Source organism: Nanorana parkeri, unplaced genomic scaffold, assembly GCF_000935625.1.
Source record: "Nanorana parkeri isolate BGI_ZX_2015 unplaced genomic scaffold, ASM93562v1 scaffold11, whole genome shotgun sequence".
Lineage (NCBI taxonomy): Eukaryota > Metazoa > Chordata > Amphibia > Anura > Dicroglossidae > Nanorana > Nanorana parkeri.
In genome coordinates this window covers 1752801-1773071 of record NW_017306279.1, presented here as the reverse complement: position 1 = coordinate 1773071, position 20271 = coordinate 1752801, and the positions used below count along the sequence as shown (strand labels likewise).

Below are 20271 nucleotides of genomic sequence, written 5' to 3'. Positions count from 1 at the left end.
CTCACTCCCTCTACATATGGCAGCTGTAAAGAGACCAGCTGTGGAGAATTTGTTGACAATTTCCAGTGATGTAGAATGACATCAGAGTCTGCCACAGTAAAAGCTCACGCAACCTATACTTGCTGCATTACAATGATAAACTCATATAGCTCAGAGGCATAAAGGATAAGAGTGGGTCCTTAAATAGGATACTTCCAAAGTATACTAAAACGTTCGGAACAAGAATCATGTACATCTACTTCCTTAACCCTCCTTTACAGCTTTTCCAAATGCAGGAGCTTTCTACTTTACTCCTGAACACGGAAAACCTTTATAAGCTGGGGACCAAAGCTGACAAAGGTCTAACAGACCAAAGCTGACAAAGGTCTAACAGACCAAAGCCTGCTCAGACCACCATTGCACCTCTCAGTTTTATGTTCGGCAGACAGGAGCTTGGAGAAAGAAACTAGTATCAGGGGACAAACAATGAACATATACATCTTCCTACTACCATCCCTCTTGTTCATTAGCCCAAATACAATAAAGCTTATTACATCTTTTACCCTTAATGCTTCCAGATTTCCCATATGCACACAACCCACAGAATTTCATTAAAAGAAAGAAATCCAACAGTTTTTCAAATGAAAGTGTTCTGTGTTTTCCGAGTGGAGTCTATTCCATCATGACTGGAGTAAACCACTGAATGCCTTTTGCAGGAGAGGATCTTGTTTCTTATAAATACAAGAGAGTGGACATAAGGGAAGCTGTGTTACAGCCATGCACTTGTTTGGATTTGGTCCAAAGAAACCTGAGGCGGTTAGAAATAGAAATTTGTCCAGTGAATAGTTTGTTGTTCACTATGTAGTAAAGGGTGATCCCTGACAGGCAGGCTGGATCCAGCTTGTACTTTGGAAGTGAACATTAGAGGTTCTGTGTAGAGCACTTCCAGTCTTGTGAAGACACGCGTTTCCTTTTGGTTAAACATCACCTTTTCTGCTCCCAAATGTCCCCCATATTTAGATCAAGATCCTTAAGGCCTTTCAGAGCTTGGACATTTCCAGTGTAGAATGCAATGTCTGCAGCTACCATTCTGCAAATAAGAAAACCAGATTGTAAATAAAAGTACAAGATGAAGTGTGCAGTAAGGATGTTGTTTAAGATGTATTGAGGACCAAGTCTCATGGACCCTCCACAGAACTTGTTTTCTAAAATCCTCTACTGAACTCACTATATATGTGTCTTTTAGTCCAAGAGCTGTGAACTGAGGCATTGTGGAAGCTTTGAATTATGGGATTTGGAAGATGTGTTGCAGCTCTGGATGTAAGCGGTCAGAGGTCTTGGAAAGAAATGTGGTATATGTTTGCACATTGGGGTGCATTCTAGCAGACAACACACTTTACACATATAAGCTGCTGACTAATCACTTCAGGACTCTCACGCTAGCAGTAATTTCAAGCATTTTGTAACAAAAAAAAAGCAAAGTTTGCAATTGTTCACACCAAGGCATTATGGTGAGGAAAGCATAAAACCAGGAACTGAATCTGCAGAGGAAGGCATGTTAGTGCGGTAGGGGCCTCTGCAGTCAGGGTGGGTATAACATGGATAATCTGACAAGAAAAAGTCATGCATGGCTGCACGAAGGCAATGCCACCAGCTCTTGACCTGGAAAGGTTTCTGTATCTAAGCTACCCAGAACCGATCTGGAAAGCACCCCAGTGGGGCCCAGTCCTGAGGGTACTTCCCGTGTCTCTCAATGGATGAGCAAGAAAAACCTTTTAAGTTCATCTCTTTAGCGTGAAACTTACATGACGGCCTTTAGATTAGTCTTCTGTCTCTACTGCTCGTGGGGAAACCTAAGGTTTTCGTGCAATAAATGCTTACTTATCTATGTCCATCCTTATAGTATATAAGTATGTGCATCTTTTTATATTTTTCAATAGAGTATTATTCTCTTTAAATGCTAGGGATCAAAGAGACTAATAACACAGCTTAGGAAATGAACATAACTGGGAGAAAGAACGTACCATACATATTCTTCTAGAAAGGATAGAATCTGTACTTATAATGAAAAACTACAAAGATGTCGCTTTCCTGTAAAATAGCAGGATCACTACCATACTAAAAAGGTCACTCACAGTATTTACAGCAACATTTCTCATGGCTGTGAGATGCTAGACATAAGACAATATGTCACAGCCCAAAAAAAGAAACACCAAAGTGGGGGGGCCATCATTAGTGTGACAAATGTTGGGTTGTAAGCTCTGCGGTCTCAGCTTGCACACATTAAAAATTGACAGATGTCTCTACTCTAAACAATACAACTTATGTCCATAATTTACTATAGAAAGTCAGGAACTCTAACCCGTGCAGTGGTCCTCCGTCATTGGTGACATTTAGGTGACACAACTGACTCTTCATGTGAAGCCTGCAGCTGCTATTAATACGGAGGAACAGAGCCTGTAATGAAAAGAATACCATTAGTTATATAATCACAATGGGACAGCAATACAAGTATGGTAACATATAGTAAAAGGAAAGAGATAATTATTTGGGACTACTGCAACGCCAGCAAAACATGTTATTTTGATAGCACCGTTCTGCAGAGTTCCCCTCAATCCCTATCCTGGTGGCATGTGGTCAGTGGAACAGGAAATTAAACAAATCTCCCCAAAAGAGACAGATGAAGCAATACTACACGGCAAACAGAAGTCACATTTATACATTCCCTACTGTGACAGAATTTGTTTTATCATATGCATACTTTTCGGTTCATCGGTTAATAGTAGGGATGCACCCATGCCAATAACGATATTTATATTTCGGTACTCGCCTATACCGAGTACAGATACGGGTACTTTCGGTAGCATGGAGTTGGCTTTCCGGGAAATCAAGAAGTCAGGCTGCATGTCAGTACCCGCTGCCTGGCTCCTTGATTGCCTGGGAAGCCGGCTCCATGCTGTTTGGACAGGAAGCTGGCTTCCCAGCCAATCAGCATGGACCCGGCTCCCCAGGCCATCAAGAAGCAGGGCCGCGAGTCATTACCCACGGCCCAGCTTCCCGATTGGCCAGGAAGCCGGCTCCATGTTTATATAAAAGGTATACTTAGTATTGTCACACCCTAGTTGGCTTAAAGTCCAAAAGTCTGTTACTGCAAAATTCCCCAGTCCACTAGTAAGTTTCAGTTTTTGTTTTTTTGCATGAGGGCACAAAATTCCAATCTTATCTTTAGCCATAATTATTCGTGATTACAATAAAAGCAAGAGAGAAAACGGCATATTCTTAGGAAGGATTTTCACTATAAAAAGGCTGACAGGTTCACTTTCTGTGTAATAGATTAGACAGCCTTATTGAAAGATTAAAGGAGAACTATGAGGTGAGTGAAAATCATTCATCCCCATAGTTGGAGCCGACGTGTGACAATGAAACTGCCACACGTTGGCTCAATAAGTTGGGAAGTGAGCGAACGCATACTGTCGCTCGCTCACTTCTCGATCATCTCCCTGTAGAGAGCGGTAACTGTCAGTCACCGCTCCCCGCAGGAATTCCCCCCTCCCCTCTCCGATCCTCCAGCGCTGACTGGAGGAACCGACGGGGAGGGGGCGGGTACAGCTGGCTCTGCCTCTAGATAGGCAGAGCCAGCTGTCATTCATGTAGCTGTGTGGATCTTGACAGCTGTAGCTCGCGATATACTGAGCTTTGGGTCACGGGAGGAGGTTAGTATATGTCCTCCTCTGACCCTTAAGAGAACTATGGGGAAAACCACTTACCCCATAGTTCTCTTTTAAGCAAGTTTATTGGAAGTCCTTACCACTTAGTTATGAATAATTTTGTGACCATCCGATGGCTTACACATTTGCTAGTGATGATTAGATCAGAGCAACCCCACATGGGTAAAACTCTTCAGAGCAAATAACAATGCTATCCAGGAACCAAAATGCAAGTCCTAAAGGTTTCGTTATTGATATAATTCGAGTTTTACCTAATCTTCTGATGCATATAGACTGAGGTTTGCCATTGCCTCCAGGACTGCAGTCTCTGGCCAGTCATTCTGCAAACTTTATATGTGATGTTTGCATAAGATTGCAGCTAGGGCAGACATGGACTGCTTTTTACCTCACCATCAATGGCCTATCAGACTATCTGTGAATATTTAGGATCCATTCACACAGGAGCGGTTGTCAATGCGTATTTGTACTGCCAAATACGTGCGGAGCCACTCTAAACATAAAAAAACAATGCACGTTACTGGGCATGGTTCAGACTTTTGCAGCGGCCTACAAAATAGTCAAAGAGCAATTTTTCGACAGATTCTGCAGGTTCGCGGCTATAGTAATAGCCGGAAACGAATTGAGTCTGTGTAGATGAAAGATCTAAGTGTTTGCGTGCCGCGCGGTCTTCCGCACAGAAAACCACGCAGGAAACGCAAACGCTATATGTGAATGGAGCCTTAGGGGGTTTGTGCACACAGTCTATGTCAGTGGGTATTTTTTCTTTCTAAAAGCAGGAAGGAAACTACAGCACAATGGGGGGAATTTATCAAAACTGGAGCAGGCAGAATCTGGAGCAGTTGCTCGTGGCAACCAATCAGCATCTCTCTTCCGTTTGCTCAAGATTTGAAAATGCGACAGAGAAGCTGATTGTTTGCAGTGCAAATCTGCGCCAGATTTTGTCTGCTCCAGTTTTGATAAAGGCCCCCAAATGTATTTCTTATTTTATTTGTCCGTTTGTCACATTATCAAATTATAAGTTGTTGCACGTTCATATGATACATTTTTGTTGTCTCATTTTTACAGCAGAATGAGAGGATTGCAGTGTTGTGGATGTTCTCTACTGTTTGGGCATGTAATAGTTAACACTGGGTGACATTTAAAGTAGATGAAAGCCTTAAATGGATGACATTTTGTTTGCCAAACCATTGTGTATTCAAAACAATGACATTTTGTGAATAATATAGTTTTTACCTTTTTTTTTTATCATCCTTTGATGCATCTCAGTGCTGCCAATCTCCAGCAGCCTGTTTGCAGGCTCATCCTGTCCACATGCTCTCCAGCCATGGCATTTCTTAAGGAGTATTGCCTTACGGTGACAACAGTGGACTGCCTACATGTGCATCGAAACTAACAATTCTCATCTCTATATGATTAGAATCCTGACAGGACAACAACGGAGGAGAGCAATTAGGGGATGGAGACAGAAGTGTCTGAACAAGGATCCTAATGGTAAGATCACCAGATATTATTTTAAAGCTGAAGATTTGAAAAATTACGTTAAATGATATTAAAAGGAGAACTATGAGGTGAGAGATTTTCACTCAGCCTCATAATCTGAGCCGAACTGTCACAGGTCGGCTCAGTAGATCGGGAGGTGAGCTAACACATACCGGCGCTCGCTCACTTCTCGATCTATGAAGAGAGCCGTGACTGTCACTCACGGCTCCCTGCAGGGATTCCCCCCTCCCTGCTACTCCAGCGCTGACTGACGCAACAGACAGGGGAGGGGGCGGGCACAGCTGGCTCTGCCTCTGGATAGGCAGAGCCAGCTGTCAATCCCGCAGCTGGGTGGATCCAGACAGTATTGTCGGGATCAGTCCCGGATGCGGCGTCTCAGTATACCGCGAGCTGTAACTCGCGGTATACTGAGCTTAGGGTGACGGGAGGGCGCTAGTATGTGTCCTCCCGTTACCCTTAGGAGAACTATGGGGAAAAGCCCTGGCCCCATAGTTCTCCTTTAACATGCTAAAGATTTTGGTAACTTCATATACTTTACTCATGGGAGAACATTTAAGAAAGCTAAGAGCGTAACGGAGTAGCCTTTACTGAAGTCCTTTACTTACAAAACATGTCGCAGAGCTCTTGGTGATGCATGCTGCCATGTAAGATTGACACGTTTTACTTTTTATTCATAAAAGACTATTAAGCTTTTTTTTTTACATATATAGCCCCTTCTTCTATATCACACTGTTACAAGTAACTACAGGAGTTACCACGGAGAAGTGTATGCCGATTCTGTCCAGCGGGAGACCAGCGTGGAGAGTGAGCAGTGATTGAGCTCATTTGACCTTCATATTATATATGAGGTCAACATCTTCGGGTGAGTTTTCTGCCTTACTGGATAAGGAGGTGCAGTAAGCATGAAAGCATGAAAGTGAAATAACAGCACTACTTTGAACTGAAGAAATGCTACAGTTTTCATCCTGCTGCTATCTGTGTTTTCACTAGAGTCAATGGAAAGAAAATGAAAACGGCAGGGGATTTTTAATCATTCTTTAATCTGTCTTCAATTCTTTCCGTCTAGTTTTGTGCAGTGATCAGTGAAAGGCAACTAGAAAAAGGTTATTGAGAATAGAATGAAAACTGAGGCTTCAAGCATTTTTTAAAAGAAGGATTAAAACAGATTAGAGAAGGACAAAACCCATACTAAAAAAAAAACCTGTTTTCTTTCAATCTTTATTCCTGCTTTTTCAGAAAGAACAAAGACAGCCGTCAGCATATATCCTTACAGTAATATAACTGCCACCAAGAGTGATGAAGGAAACATCATTATTGTCTACAGGGATGATTACATACACAGTTCAGAAATGCAACATTTGGAGTAGCAGTAGTATGAAATAAGAAGCTACTATAATAGGACCACCTTTCCTCCAGGCTTCCTCTAGGTCTACCAGTCTTATACCCCACTCTCAGTGAAAGCAAGCTATGATTCTAAAGAAGGGGGCTTACCGCTGAAACGCGTCAATCTTGGCTGACTGCGGTCAGTGGACGGTGATGTGACCGGAGGAAGCCGTGGTAAATAGTCGGGGCGATACCATGTTGGGTTAACAGACAGTGTGGCCTCTTGTTTGTTGTTAAAGTGTGATGAAAATGTGTGCTTGTGAGTACATATATCCCTTGTTTTATTTATCCTAATAAACAATTTTACACACGGAGGTGGCGCTCTGTTCCCTTTGGGTCTTGTTATGCCTCTGGGTGCAGCTATCTTCTCAGCCATCTAATGCCAAACAAAAGGAGGCTGCACACCAGACACATAATTCATATAAAACTATTGTTCAAGTGATCACTCCATCTGCTTGGGAGGGACCCAAAAGAGGTGGTAACGCTACAGTGGGTTCCTCCTCTCACTCAGGACTGGTCATCTGTTGTGTGACCTCCATTTTTTATTGAGATGAATACAGGTAATAAAACACAGGGCATGTTCTAGAAGATTAGAGTCCAAACTAGGAGTAAAGTACCCTGCACTTTTGGGCTGCTTTGACAACATTTCCAGTTTAACCATTACAAATGTTACTCAGCTTTGTCTCCTCAGCTGTTAGAGAGCTCAACATGCCATATAGTATGGAAATTTGCTATAATGGGTGGCCATTTACATTGTTGGTTGACACTGACCAACTTTTAATTTGGAGGGGTGTGTGGCAGCCGACGTAGGCTCTGGAGAAAGTCAATAAAATAGCAAGGCATTTATGATTTTAAGCCAGCAGAATAACCAGTATGAGGAAATGCCATTCTAGTATGGCTCCTCTACAATGCTGAGGCCTGCAACAAGGAAATGGATAAAGTATGTAAATTAACACAGGGCATAGAAATATATCCATACTAAACACTAAATGAAGTGAGAGATAGACTTACCCGTGTCTGTTCCTCAGGAAGCAGCTCATGAATTGCCTCATGCATTTTAGCCATTTGCTTGCAGATATGTCTAAAGCTCATTGAGGGAACAGGGGCTTTTACCTCATACTGTAAACACAAAATTCACAATTGTATTAGGCACAGAAAATATATTCCAAAATCTATTCATGCAGGCTGTGAAACTAAGGGGGATATTCCATTGAACCTGAGAGGTGAGCCACAGCACTTAACTGCATACAACCACTACTGCACAATGTGCAGGAGGACCAAGGTGAGAAAGTCTCTGAAACATAATGAGCTATCCTACCACTTCCAAGTGCCAACCATCTCTTGCAGTTAAATATATATACTGTGTATAATGTATACACTACTTCACAAGCTTGGAAAGGTCACACTACTTGCAGATATCAGCACCCGTATGGTTGGCTTTGAACAGAGTTAATATAAAGGAACAAAGAACTACCACCCTACCATACAAAATTACAAAAGGTGAATACACGAGAAGCTCTATTGTAAACACGGTCCCACTCTATTCCTGGCATCAGTACTATCACCTACCTCTCATCCTGGCTACATGACCACGTGCCAGAGGATCCGTTATATGATCTGAGCTGAAGGAGCTTATATGTTCAAGCAAAGCCTGCAAATCAGCAGCTCAGTTAAACTCTGATCCGCACTTTCAGCAGAGATCCCATTACCAGTACTCCCCCTCTTTTATTATTTAAGGAAGCAGGATAGTTAGCATGGGGCATGTTCAATTACAGATTAAGTTGGCTTTAAAGTCACTTATTCCTTTAACCTTATCACGGCAAAGTAAAAGGGACATCTAACACCCCATTCTCTAGCAACACAGACTAACCTTTTCTTGTTCCCACACCTCCCTGTGCAGCCCCCAATCTGGGTATACAGATAACAGCTTCTCCCCTTGACTACATTACTCTGAATTTACTCCCCCTTCTGGCGAAATTTAGATCTCAACACACTTCATGGGCCAAATTACCGCTATCTGTGGCAGGAAGGGTGAATTTGATTAAAATGATCTGATCTGGCTACCCCAATTATGGCTACTCCCCTCTGTGGATCCCTGAAAAGACCTTTCGCCTGGTCAACGGAATATTCAGGGACCTGGTCTGGAAGATGAAATCCTCCAGGCTACGTCTTGAAGTCCTGCAGAGGCCAACAGGGGGGCTAGCATTGCCTAACCCATGGTTCTATTTTATAGCCTCTCAGCTGCAACATTTTGCAGCCTGGGCAGAATCGGATCATCCTTCACAATCCTTCTCTCTTGTTTTGCATTTATTTAAAGGTCTGGACCCCCTGTGTTATCTTGATAGTGATATGTATACTAAACGACACTCTGCATTCCCTACGGTACGTTTAATGGGACAGGTCTGGGCCTCTGCCAAGCAAGCTTTGGGGGTGGATCAACTAACTAGGTACATGCCTCTGTGGCAAAAATTTAACGCTATGTGGGCTAACTGGCTGTCATACCGCGGGCAAGTGACGCTTGGGTGAACAAGCCGAGTAGACCACATTTCTCTGAGGCTGGTTTTGTGAAAATGTTCTACTCGAGATATACTGCTATGTGTGGGCTGAGTACGATGTGACGTTTGCACGGATAAGCTGTATTGATAAATGAGTGGCATTTAGTTCTCAAAGGCAACCGTTGGATTGACGGTTCGCTTGTTTTTGGAAAAAAAAACCTAATTAAAAAACTATCCGATTTAAAAAAAAAAAGAAATCCCTGTGTAAGCTCCAAACTGACTTGTTGTAGGCAAGGGCTATACTGGGCTAGGTGAGTAAATAACATGTTCACTTACACCTAGAAGTGCCTGGTATATTGCTTTGCTCCTGGCTTGAGAACGGAGCAGGAGCCATGAAATGTTAATAAAAAATGCTTGGGGAGGGGAGTTAGGTGACCCTTTCACTTTGTCCTGCATGAACAAAAGGAAAGGGTTACTTAAAGCTAGCAGTAGACAACTGGTGCTATTTCAATTGTCATATTATCTTTCCAAAAATAAAAAAAAACACACACCATTTACACAAGAATTTGTGTCAAAAGTTTACAGCATCCAAAGTGGAGAAATGATTCCCCTGTCAGGTATGATCTGCCTTCAATTGCAATAATGTGTTCTGTAATTGCTTATCCAAACAAGACAAGCTTTCAAGATCATTTTTTTGAATATATGCACAACATGAAGATATAACTTTCACCATTAACTATTTGAATGCCTTTGTATGCCAAAGTTCTAGCAAGAAAATAGCTGTGTCAATAAAACAATAGTTCATGGAGAGATGAATAGAAATCTGTGATGCTTTATCATATGATGCCGGCCTCTACAGAAAATGCACTGACACTACCGTCAGTAGTGATCACCGATCCAGATCCATATCCATGGCTGAACACTGTTTTACCTAATCAGCACATCTTATAATAATCTTCAGGTACCTTTGACAGGAGCTTGTCAAACAATCCATCCATTATGGACACCAGTTTGGCGGAAATTTCTGCTATGTGGTCATTGTAATCCTGCAGAAAAAGGAGACATTAATTAATGTCTGTACTACTGACATATCTTTCTCTAAAAAGATGAATATACGCTCAATGGCCACTTCATTAGACACCCCAAATACTGGTAAGACCACTTTAGCCTTCAAACCAGCCTGAATTCCTCAAAACGCTGGAGATGTGCTTTAGGGTTTGATTGATGATGATTTCATTGAACCTAGAGAGCCGTCTACTTCAAACCTCCCATCTCACTTCACGTGTCACATCCATTTCACTGAGGCATTACTAAAGTACACCATCATCTTTGTGATGCAAAGAATCATGCTGGAAACTGCCACTGGAAAATGAACAAACTGGCCAAAAAGGGGAGCACATGGTCAGCAACAATATTGGGGTACTGTGTTAAATATGCAAATAAAACATTCCTCCCACTGCTAAACCACCACTATCACCATAAACTACTGACCGAAGACCGAGTAAATCAAAAGGAACCGTGCTGCATGTGTCAAAACCTGACTTTACCGTCTCTTACAACAAAAAAGTCTGATTTGTCTGAACAGGCAATGTTTTCACATTGAGTTATTTTGGTTTGGTTGGCACTTCTATGCCTCTTGCTTTCTCATTGAAATATATAACAGGAGTGGAACCACATGCCTTATGCTTCAGTAGCCCATCCTCTTGGAAGATGCCTTTCTGCACTTTACTGTTGTAAAGAATAGTTATTTGAGCAATTGTCATTTTCCATTCTCCTCAGACCCCTCATTAACAAAATCATTTCTACTACAAAGTATGTTTCATTTACCGTTCACAGGATGTCTTTTCGCATACTTTTCTGTAAGCTCTACAGACTGTAGTTTGTGAAAATCCCAGACAGTAGCATATAAATTTAGAGTCAAAGACGCTTAAGTCACTTATCTTCCCCATTCCAGTTTTTGCCTGAATGGCACCTGAACTCCTTAGACTGCATGCTTTATGTAAAGTAACATAATGCACTGTGCAATCGCAACAAAGGTAATTCACTCAGAAGGGGCTAAACCAAAGTGTTGTAAATGCTTTATTAGCAAACACTTGCTTGGAGATACTGGTAAACTCAAAATCAGGTTTAGAGATGCGATAATTTGATTACCTTAATGATGTGGTCAAACTGTCGAAGCAAGCTGTACTGTTTAGGCTGCAGCCGGACTTCAAAATGAGCTCTGATAATAGGAATGTAGTGTACTAAAAGCTGGAGGCAGCGGGATGACAGAGCTGGAAGACAGAAATTCATTATCTGCATTGGAACACCTGTATAGTTATCAGTGTTTGTTTTATTGTGTGTATACAGGAGAATACTCCACTGTCTAAGGGCCCAGTCACACCATATCCAGTGCGTTCCAGTGCGGTTCGCGCCCGGAATGGACTGGATCGCATAGATCAGGCCGGGCAGCGTTCTAGGGCGGGAGGGGGTGTGTCGGTTCCATTCATGTCAATGGCACTGCAGACGCGCCCCCGCGACGCGAGGTACAGGAATGGCCTCTGTTCCAGTGCAATGCGATCTGAAAAAATAGTGCATACAGCATTTCTTCAGATCGCACTGCACTGGCACGGAGGGCATTCCTGTACCCCGTGTTCGCACTGCAGGCGAGGGGTGTGTCTGCGGTGGCGTTGACATGAATGGCACTGGCACGACCCCTCCCGCCCCAGAACACTGCCCGGCTTAATCTATGCGATCCAGTGTGAACCGCACCAAAACGCACTGGATATGGTGTGACTGGGTTCTTACAGCAGCTGAGATGCAACATTGCACACCCCTGTCAATGTTCCAAAATAACCATAAAGGACACTGCTGATTTTACAAAGACATCTCTGCAACTATGAATACAAGAATATACAGACCGCAGCCCTTTTGTAATTTAGTTTAAAAAAACTAAAACCAACAACTTTTTTTTTACTTTGTACTACTGATTCTAACAGGAAGACGGTCCTCTGTTCCAACCCAGCATTTAATTTGCCGTTTATACTCCCAAGCCGGAATCAGGAATAAACTATACAGGATATTGAAGCTCTGTGCTATTGTGATAAATAACATCTTGATGGCAGTTAGCTCACTGAGAAAACATTATTTTCATTGTGTTGCAGGTGATCATTAACAAGAAGAAAAGTATCACAAGACCAGTAGCATGAGCTTAAGAGTGATATATCCTTGATGTTTCCTATTAAACGTTTAAATACAGCTTGGAAAAGCCTTTATTTTCAATCAGCTATTTCTGGGGTTTATCCATAAATAGGACAACTGGAGGTGCTGCCAGCAACAACCAATCACATTCAGCTGTCATTTTTCTAGAGCAGCTCTGAAAAATGAAACGGGATTTAGCTGCCACAGCTCCACTTTTGTTTTCCCCTATTTTTACATTTCATATTCATCATATCACACCGATCAGCCATAACATTATGACCACTGAGAGGTGAAGTGAATAACATTAATTATCTCCTTACAATGGTACCTGAAGTGAGTGGCATATATTAGGCAGCAAGTGGGATGCACATGGGAGGCAAACGCAGGCCTGTGTAGTGCAATCCAATAAAAGAGCTACTGTAGCACAAATTGCTAAAAAAGGTAATGTTGGTTCCAATAAAAAAGGTGTCTGAACACACAGTGCATCGCAATTTGCTGCGTATGGAGTTGCAAAGCCGCAGACCAGTCATGGTGACCATGCTGACCCTTGTCTACCACCAAAAGCATCTACAATGGGCACATTAGCATCAGCACTGGACCATGGAGCAATGGAAAAAGGTGGCCTGGTCTGATGAATCACTTTTTCTTTGACATCATGTGGATGGCTGGATGCGTGTGTATCACTTACCCAGGGAAGAGATAACACCAGAACATACTATAGGAAGAAGGCAAGCCAGCAGAGGCAGTGTGGTACTTTGGGCAATGCTCTGTTGGGAAACCTTGGGGCCTGCCATTCATGTTGTTGTTACTTTGACATGTACCAGCTACCTAAACATTTTTTAAGGTACACACCTTCATGGAAACGGTATTCCCTGATGGCAGTGACCTCTTTCAGCAGGATAATGCACCCTGTCACACTGCAAAAATGGTTAACGAATGACTTGAGGAACACAACAATAAGTTTGTGGTGTTAACTTGGTCCTTAAATTCTCCAGATCCCAAGCCAATTTATTATCTGTGGGATGTGCTGGAAAAACAAGTCCCATCCATGGAAGCCCTACCTCACAACTTACAGCAATTAAAAGGATCCGCTACTGACGCATTAGAGCTAGATACCACAGCATAATTTCAGAGGTCTAGTACCTGGATGGGTCAGGGCTGTTTTGGCAGCACTTTACTCATTTTTAGACGGGTGGTCCTAATGTTATGGCTGATCAGTGCAATGCAGAAAAAAACAGCAAAGATATGTAGACACAACAGATTAATTAGAAATAAAAGAAAAATGGCTCACCCAGGTTTTTTGTGGTTATAGTCTTCAGACCAACAACCTGTAGTGCCCCGGCTCCCAGAACCAGCTGACAACTGCGGGAGTTAAAGTACTAGACAAAGAAATAAAACAAGTACCGTTCAACTCAAGAACTCGTGACAAAACCAGAAGAGATATATTTCATTCCAAGATGATTTAGAGGAATGTTAAACCACTTAATGGTCCCGAGTTAAAAACAGAGTATTGTTCAGATCATAACAACGAGGATGATGGTGGTGGATCAGGGTGTTATTCTAACCTATGTGATAATATCTCTCAATCCCTGTTATTCTGATGAGGAAAGGAAATATAATTCTTATCCCGCATGGATAAGCCATATGAGTAAAATATTCCATTAACATTATTCTGAATGTGGATAAATTGTTTTATGTTTTACAAACTTTAGTAGGTGGGAGAACTGAGCTGCTTTGTTTTCAGGGTAGAGGACATTTCTTTATAGAATTAGATGAAGTAATGGCCTGGCCAGGAAGGGGGTCTAAACACCTGGTCTTGAAGTGGTTAACAGTGACGCATAATGCCTGGACTTTCCATGAATGTTGATTGTGGTTAGGAAAAGTACAAAATATACAAATAACAAAATGTACAGATCTCTGTAATAATGTATCCAACCGATGAAAAGCAAAACTACAGCATCCTAATGACGCTATTTGCCACTAAGCTGAATGATCAATGGCAGTGTAACAATGAGCCCTTTTTATGTTACAGTTCAGAGAGTAGCATGACTTATTTTATTTATTATTGGTATTTATATAGCGCCGACAATTTACACGCACATTGTGCACTTTCACATCAGCCCCTGCCCTTAAGGAGCTCACAATCTAAGGTCCCTATCTCACATTTATACATACAGGGCTAATACAGACAGGAGCCAATGAACCTTCCAGCATGTCTTTGGAGTGTGGGAGGAAACCAGAGTACCCGGAGGAAACCCACACAAGCACAGGGAGAACATGCAAACTCCATGCAGATTCAAACCAGGGACTTACAAGGCAGAAGCGCTAACCACTACGCCACTGTGCTGCCTGACTAACCTCTGACAGCATGTCCTGGTTTAAACCAACCCACATGGTTGCCTGCAAAGAGGTGACTCTAAGCATCAAACCCAGTCTAAAAAAGAATTAAACTAACCCCAAACCCTGACAAATGTAAATAAACGTAAACCCTAACAATTCACTTTTAATATGCGAAAATGTATTGTCTGTTAAATATAGGAACGAAAGCATTGTGAAATATCTTATAAATAAAAGCAAATACATAACTGTCTGATCCTGCCACCATTTGAGTACTGTTTTCTGTGTTATCTCAAACAATGTTATCAGAGGTATATTAGGACTACATAAAACGACCCCCATGTTGTGAAGATGGGCAGAGGGAGAACTGTTCTGTAGTCCTAACACATTTACTGTACTAATACAACCACCACAAAATACTAAATGGGGCTTTTAAGGTGTCATCTCCAGAATGTAAAGAGACAGAACCACACATAAAGTAACACATCATTCACATATTTTAGTTCTGAAATTACACCCTATGTAAACCATACATATAAATAAGATGTTTACTGCTCCTGCTAAAACACATCCAAATAGAAGTTCCCTTCATAACATTATTAAATGTGCCACGGCAAATGTGATTCTGGAGATGACACCTTAAAAGCCCCACTTAGTATTGTGTGGCGTTTGTATTAGTAAAATTAGGGGCGTGGTATCTTGTTTTCTTTGGTGGCCCAAAATATTTTGTAACATTTAATGTACTAGAATGAGAAAACCGCTCATTCATGCATACAGCAGAGTAAATATGGTCAACCTAGGACAGGAAGTGTGTTATTGGCAGGATCACTACGTGAAAATGGAAAAAAAAGAAAAGTGTGAGAAAGAAAACAAATGCAGTCACCACATCTAAGGACTGGTAAGCTGCACATTGACATTTTTTGTTTTTGGGTTTAGATAAACTCAACCCCTCCACCTCATCCTTTGCGCCTATCAGATCTCCAACAAGCCTAAACCTGACTCTTAATCCTTTTTTTTTTAAATATAAATTCTTTATTTAAAGAGGAATTTTTGTGTTTTCCGTGTACACATACAATTCCACAAGTGGGTCCAAATATGAACAACATGCGTGGTATCAGCAGTACATATCAGACTTAAGTTGCGGACAAAGGTACAAAACCATACAACCAGAACAGGTGTAAAAAAAAGGGGGGGGGGGGGGATCAGTCGTCAGGGCCCAGACCCAAATGACAGTGAAGGGGTGCTGATGTGAGACCCCCTTAGTTGGTCTCTGCATCAAGATCGGGTCTGGATCAGGACTGGGTTTGCGGACTGGGGGTCTGGATCCCTTTTACATGTCGGGGTACAACATAGCAGCAATGGACTTGAAAAGGGTGTTCCAGGGGGCGGGGATTGACTCTAGTTGAGGATTTAGCCTAACAATAGTCCAAATCCTCAACTAACATTTTATGTTTTTCTAAAACACGTTTATGTCATTGTATATCAACAGTAAAAAAAATGCTGGCAACCCAATACGTATATGCCAAGAATCTGGGATAAAAAAAAAAAAGAGACTGTTGGAGACAACTGCTTGGCATTGTGTGGTTCCTTGATGCAACAGAAGTTTCCCCTACTCTGTGCTAGGTAAGCTGTGCTATCGATCATGCATGACGGATTCTAGCGAGAGGGCCCAGACACATTTTAAAGGGGGTCAGATAATAGACTCCACGTTAGCTCCCCTACCACTTTGCAAGAAAAGAAGATAGACAGTAACTGCTAATGCTTTCAACAATATCCTGCTTACCTATTATACCAGAGTTCTTAAAGAAAATGGTTTTACCTTTAACAGTTCAGAAAGACGAGTGAGCATGTCTGTTGTTATTGATGGGATGTCGTCCACACAGGTGCAATACTCCAAAATAATTCGGATTAAAATGAGGACAGTACTGCAAAAAAAAAAAAAAAGCAGAAAGGTTTTAGTTTTTTCTATAATCTTCTAAATATTCAGAAACCTCTAATGTGCTTGGGGTGAGACACTTACCCAACGACTGCATACTTCTGGCCATCCACTGTGAGAAAGTCAGTGGGCTTCCTTTCTTCTGTACCTAGGAATGGATTTGCAGCGTTAATAAACTTCTGACACCACATGATGTATTTTGCAATTATAACGGAGCATTACAGCCAAGCACTAGGGCCAGGATTGACGCGTCTGGCTCCTGGGACCATCATAAGGAACATCAGAAACAGCATATAAAATACTGGCAAAAAGAATGAAAGAGCCTTTCTTGTGCTATGTATATGTATGCAGATCACACACTTCAGGCCAGCAGATTGCAATTAATGATCAAATTCTCTAAAGCATTTCTCGTATCTAATAAAATGACACAAAAAGACAATAGTTTAAGCCGGAAATATATAAAGTTAATGGATTTCAAAGACGTAGTTTGTAAGGTTGAAAAAAAGACAGGTCTATCTAGTTCAACCCTATGTATGTGTGTTTGTGTGTGTGTACATGTTATTATGAACGTTCATACCCCTGTATGTTCTGTGAGCGGAGAAACTCATCTAATTGGTTTTTATCTTTCAATGTTTTTATTGAATTCATTTTTCAACATAACTTGTTACATCAAGAAGTATATACGACACAACATTCCAGCCATCAAACCTTAATGACTTCGTTATACCTTCCCTATGTTATTAAAGGCAGACCTTTTAACTATCAAAGTAGCGTAGTATTATATATTAATAAAGATCAACTTTACATCTAGACTGTATTATGCTATTTGGTGCCTCTTCCAATTAGGGAATCAGCACTGGAACATTGTGACATCATTTGACCTTTCGCCCTGGCGAATAATTTTGCATCCTTCGCCAGGACGAAAAATTAAAAAAAGGAGGACAGAAAAAGACACTTACGGGTAAATAAAGAAAAAGAAACAAGGAGAAAAAAAAAAATGTTTGCAGACTCCTGAGCTCCGACCATATTTTGACGTGTGGATACTAATGCCGGTCAAGTTTGGCTTGAGATTCCCAGGTAGCTCAACCACGCTCCCCATACCAATTTAAAATGAGCATGTCTATCTTGTAAAATGCTAAGTAATTTCTCATGAGTCATAATCCAATTCATTTTGGATAGTACCATGTGGAATGGAACCTCTTCAGATTTCCAGGCCCGAGCGATTGAAATCTTAGCCGCTAATAGAAAAAAAGATACGAGTTTGCCCTGCGCTTTTGAAATGCCAGGAATCGGTTTATTTAATAGTCTTGGTCCAATCCGGAGTGGCTGCCGAATGATATATAGAGGAAAGTTGTGACAACTGTGCTGCCCGAACCCAATTGGTTTTTGAATGTATCTAGGTTCTCAGCTGATACCACTAACTGTGGAAGGGAATTCCACGCTTTTAATGCTTTGACAGTAAAAAATCTCTATGCAGTTTAAAATTAAACTGCTTCTCTTCCAACTTCACGTTGTGGTCATGTGTCTTCTTCAGAGTCCTTAAACTTATACTGCAGTCCCCATTGATAGATTTGTATATTGCGATAATATCTTCTCAAGTGACTCTTCTCCAAGGAGAACAAGTCCATAATCGTCCTTCGAGCTCTCCAGTTCAAGGACATCCTCCCTGAGGATTGGGGACCAAAACCGAACTGCATACTCACAATGAGGCTGAACCAGTGTTTTGTATAGTGGTAGAATTTCAGTTTTAGGTTAAGTAATAAAGCTTTTAAACTATATAGCAGCTGTCTGGTTGAACATATATGTTGGCTTGTTGTACCTCTTGGGGCTTGGCCAATGTGATAAAGGAGTTTGAATAATTACAAATAGTTTTTGTTCTATGCAGGCAAGGATGAAACAAAGCCCCTGGACTAGTTCAATGTAGAAAGATTCTATTGATATTTAAATATAAAGTAGGCTAATTCCTAGTAGCATGTTCTGGCTTAGATCAACACAAGTAACATCACTACTAACAGCTTCTATACATAGGAGGAAACGTTTCTCTACATTAACTGACTTATTTGGAAAATGAGGTTAAGAGCCTTTAGCTGATGGCACAATGATGTTAGAGAATTGTGTCTTTCTTCAGATTGTGGTGTCTCAGCATAAAATCAGACATCTCTTTCCTAACATTACTCTCACCGATAACATTTACAGCAGCAACACGACCTGCATGCAGAGTGTGAAGGACAACCTGCATCAATAAAACACACTACCCGAGAGTCATTGTGTGCCGGCCTACACAGGAGAACAATATCCGAGATGCTGCAGTCAGATATAAATATCTTGTACTTGTGGGAGGCATTGGTTCTAACTGCGCCACTAGCAAGAAGCGTAAAACCCATGAGCAACAAATGTACTGTATTCTTTAACGTTTAATAATGGGTAAAATATAAAATCGACACAGAGAATTTTAGATGAACAGACACAGTCAAGGCAGAGAAGGCAGACAGACAGATCATTTTAGATGAACAGACACAGTCAAGGCAGAGAAGGCAGACAGACGTACAGATCATTTTAGATGAACAGACACAGTAAAGGAAGAGAAGGCAGGCAGACGTACAGATCATTTTAGATGAACAGACACAGTCAAGGCAGAGAAGGCAGGCAGACGTACAGATCATTTTAGATGAACAGACACAGTAAAGGCAGAGAAGGCAGACAGATCATTTTAGATGAACAGACACAGTCAAGGCAGAGAAGGCAGGCAGACGTACAGATCATTTTAGATGAACAGACACAGTAAAGGCAGAGAAGTCCGGCAGACAGACAGATCATTTTAGAGGACATCAGTTTTGCCTTAAATTATATCTATAGTCACAGCTGTCAGGTTTGTAGTGCTGTCTCCCTATGAAGGAGATTCACTCCCTCTATTTGTCATGTAGGCACTGTGGCTGGTACAGAGAGTGATGAGAAATACTAAATGTTATAGCTAGCACTAGAACAGGAATAAAAGGTGAATCTATTTGGGGCCTCTATTCCAGTGCCAACTGTCTAGGAGGGTATTTCTTCTCACTTCCTGTGTTTCTGGAGCGGTAAGTCCAGGAAAATCTCATTAATAGGACACAATGTCAAACCTGAGGGGTTTTAACTCATTCCTTATCTATTCAATGTTAAAGGAGAACTATGGGGTCAGTGTTTTTCCCCATAGTTCTCCTTAGGGTAACGGAGATACGGAGATAGGGTATACAGCTCGCGGTATACTGAGACGCCGCAGCTGGAGCGGATCACGACTTAGAGCCCGTTCACATTGAGCGGTTCGCAAATCACGCGTTTGTCGCGCGATTTGCATTTTGCGCGATATCGCGCAAATGCTTGCATTGCGCAAGCTTGAATCGCGGGTAAATCCGCTCCAAAAAGGGTCCTGCTGTAGCGACACACGACCCGCGACAGCAGGACCCTTTGCACCATTGAGAAGCATTGGAGAGCGATATCGCGCAGTAAATTGCCGCGATATCGCGGGAATTACCACGCGATAAATCGCTCAATGTGAACGGGGTCTTAGATGACGGGATCCGCCCAGCTGCGTGAGTGACAGCTGGCTCTGCCTATCTAGAGGCAGAGCCAGCTGTACTCGCCCCCTCCCCCGTCCGTTCCGCCAGTCAGCGCTGGCAGATCGGAGCGGGGAGAGGGGAATCCAGCCCCTCCCCCTGTCACGGCAGAGAGCCGTGACAGGATCGAGAGGTGAGCGAAC

General features: G+C 41.9%; 1 protein-coding gene across 2 annotated transcripts in view; it reads right to left on the bottom strand.

Moving 5' to 3' along the window:
- Positions 1–489: 489 nt before the first annotated feature.
- VPS54 (VPS54, GARP complex subunit) overlaps positions 490–20271 on the bottom strand; it is a 56865-nt gene continuing 37083 nt past the window's right edge. For both annotated transcript variants that reach the window (XM_018555650.1, XM_018555641.1), the window contains 8 exons: positions 16623–16686; positions 16422–16527; positions 13557–13644; positions 11237–11358; positions 10051–10131; positions 7602–7709; positions 2342–2436; positions 490–1069 (listed from right to left, as the gene is read on the bottom strand). In XM_018555650.1, coding sequence (XP_018411152.1) covers positions 964–1069; positions 2342–2436; positions 7602–7709; positions 10051–10131; positions 11237–11358; positions 13557–13644; positions 16422–16527; positions 16623–16686 — 770 coding nt within the window. In that variant the 3' untranslated portion in view covers positions 490–963. The remainder of the gene's footprint in view (positions 1070–2341; positions 2437–7601; positions 7710–10050; positions 10132–11236; positions 11359–13556; positions 13645–16421; positions 16528–16622; positions 16687–20271) is intronic.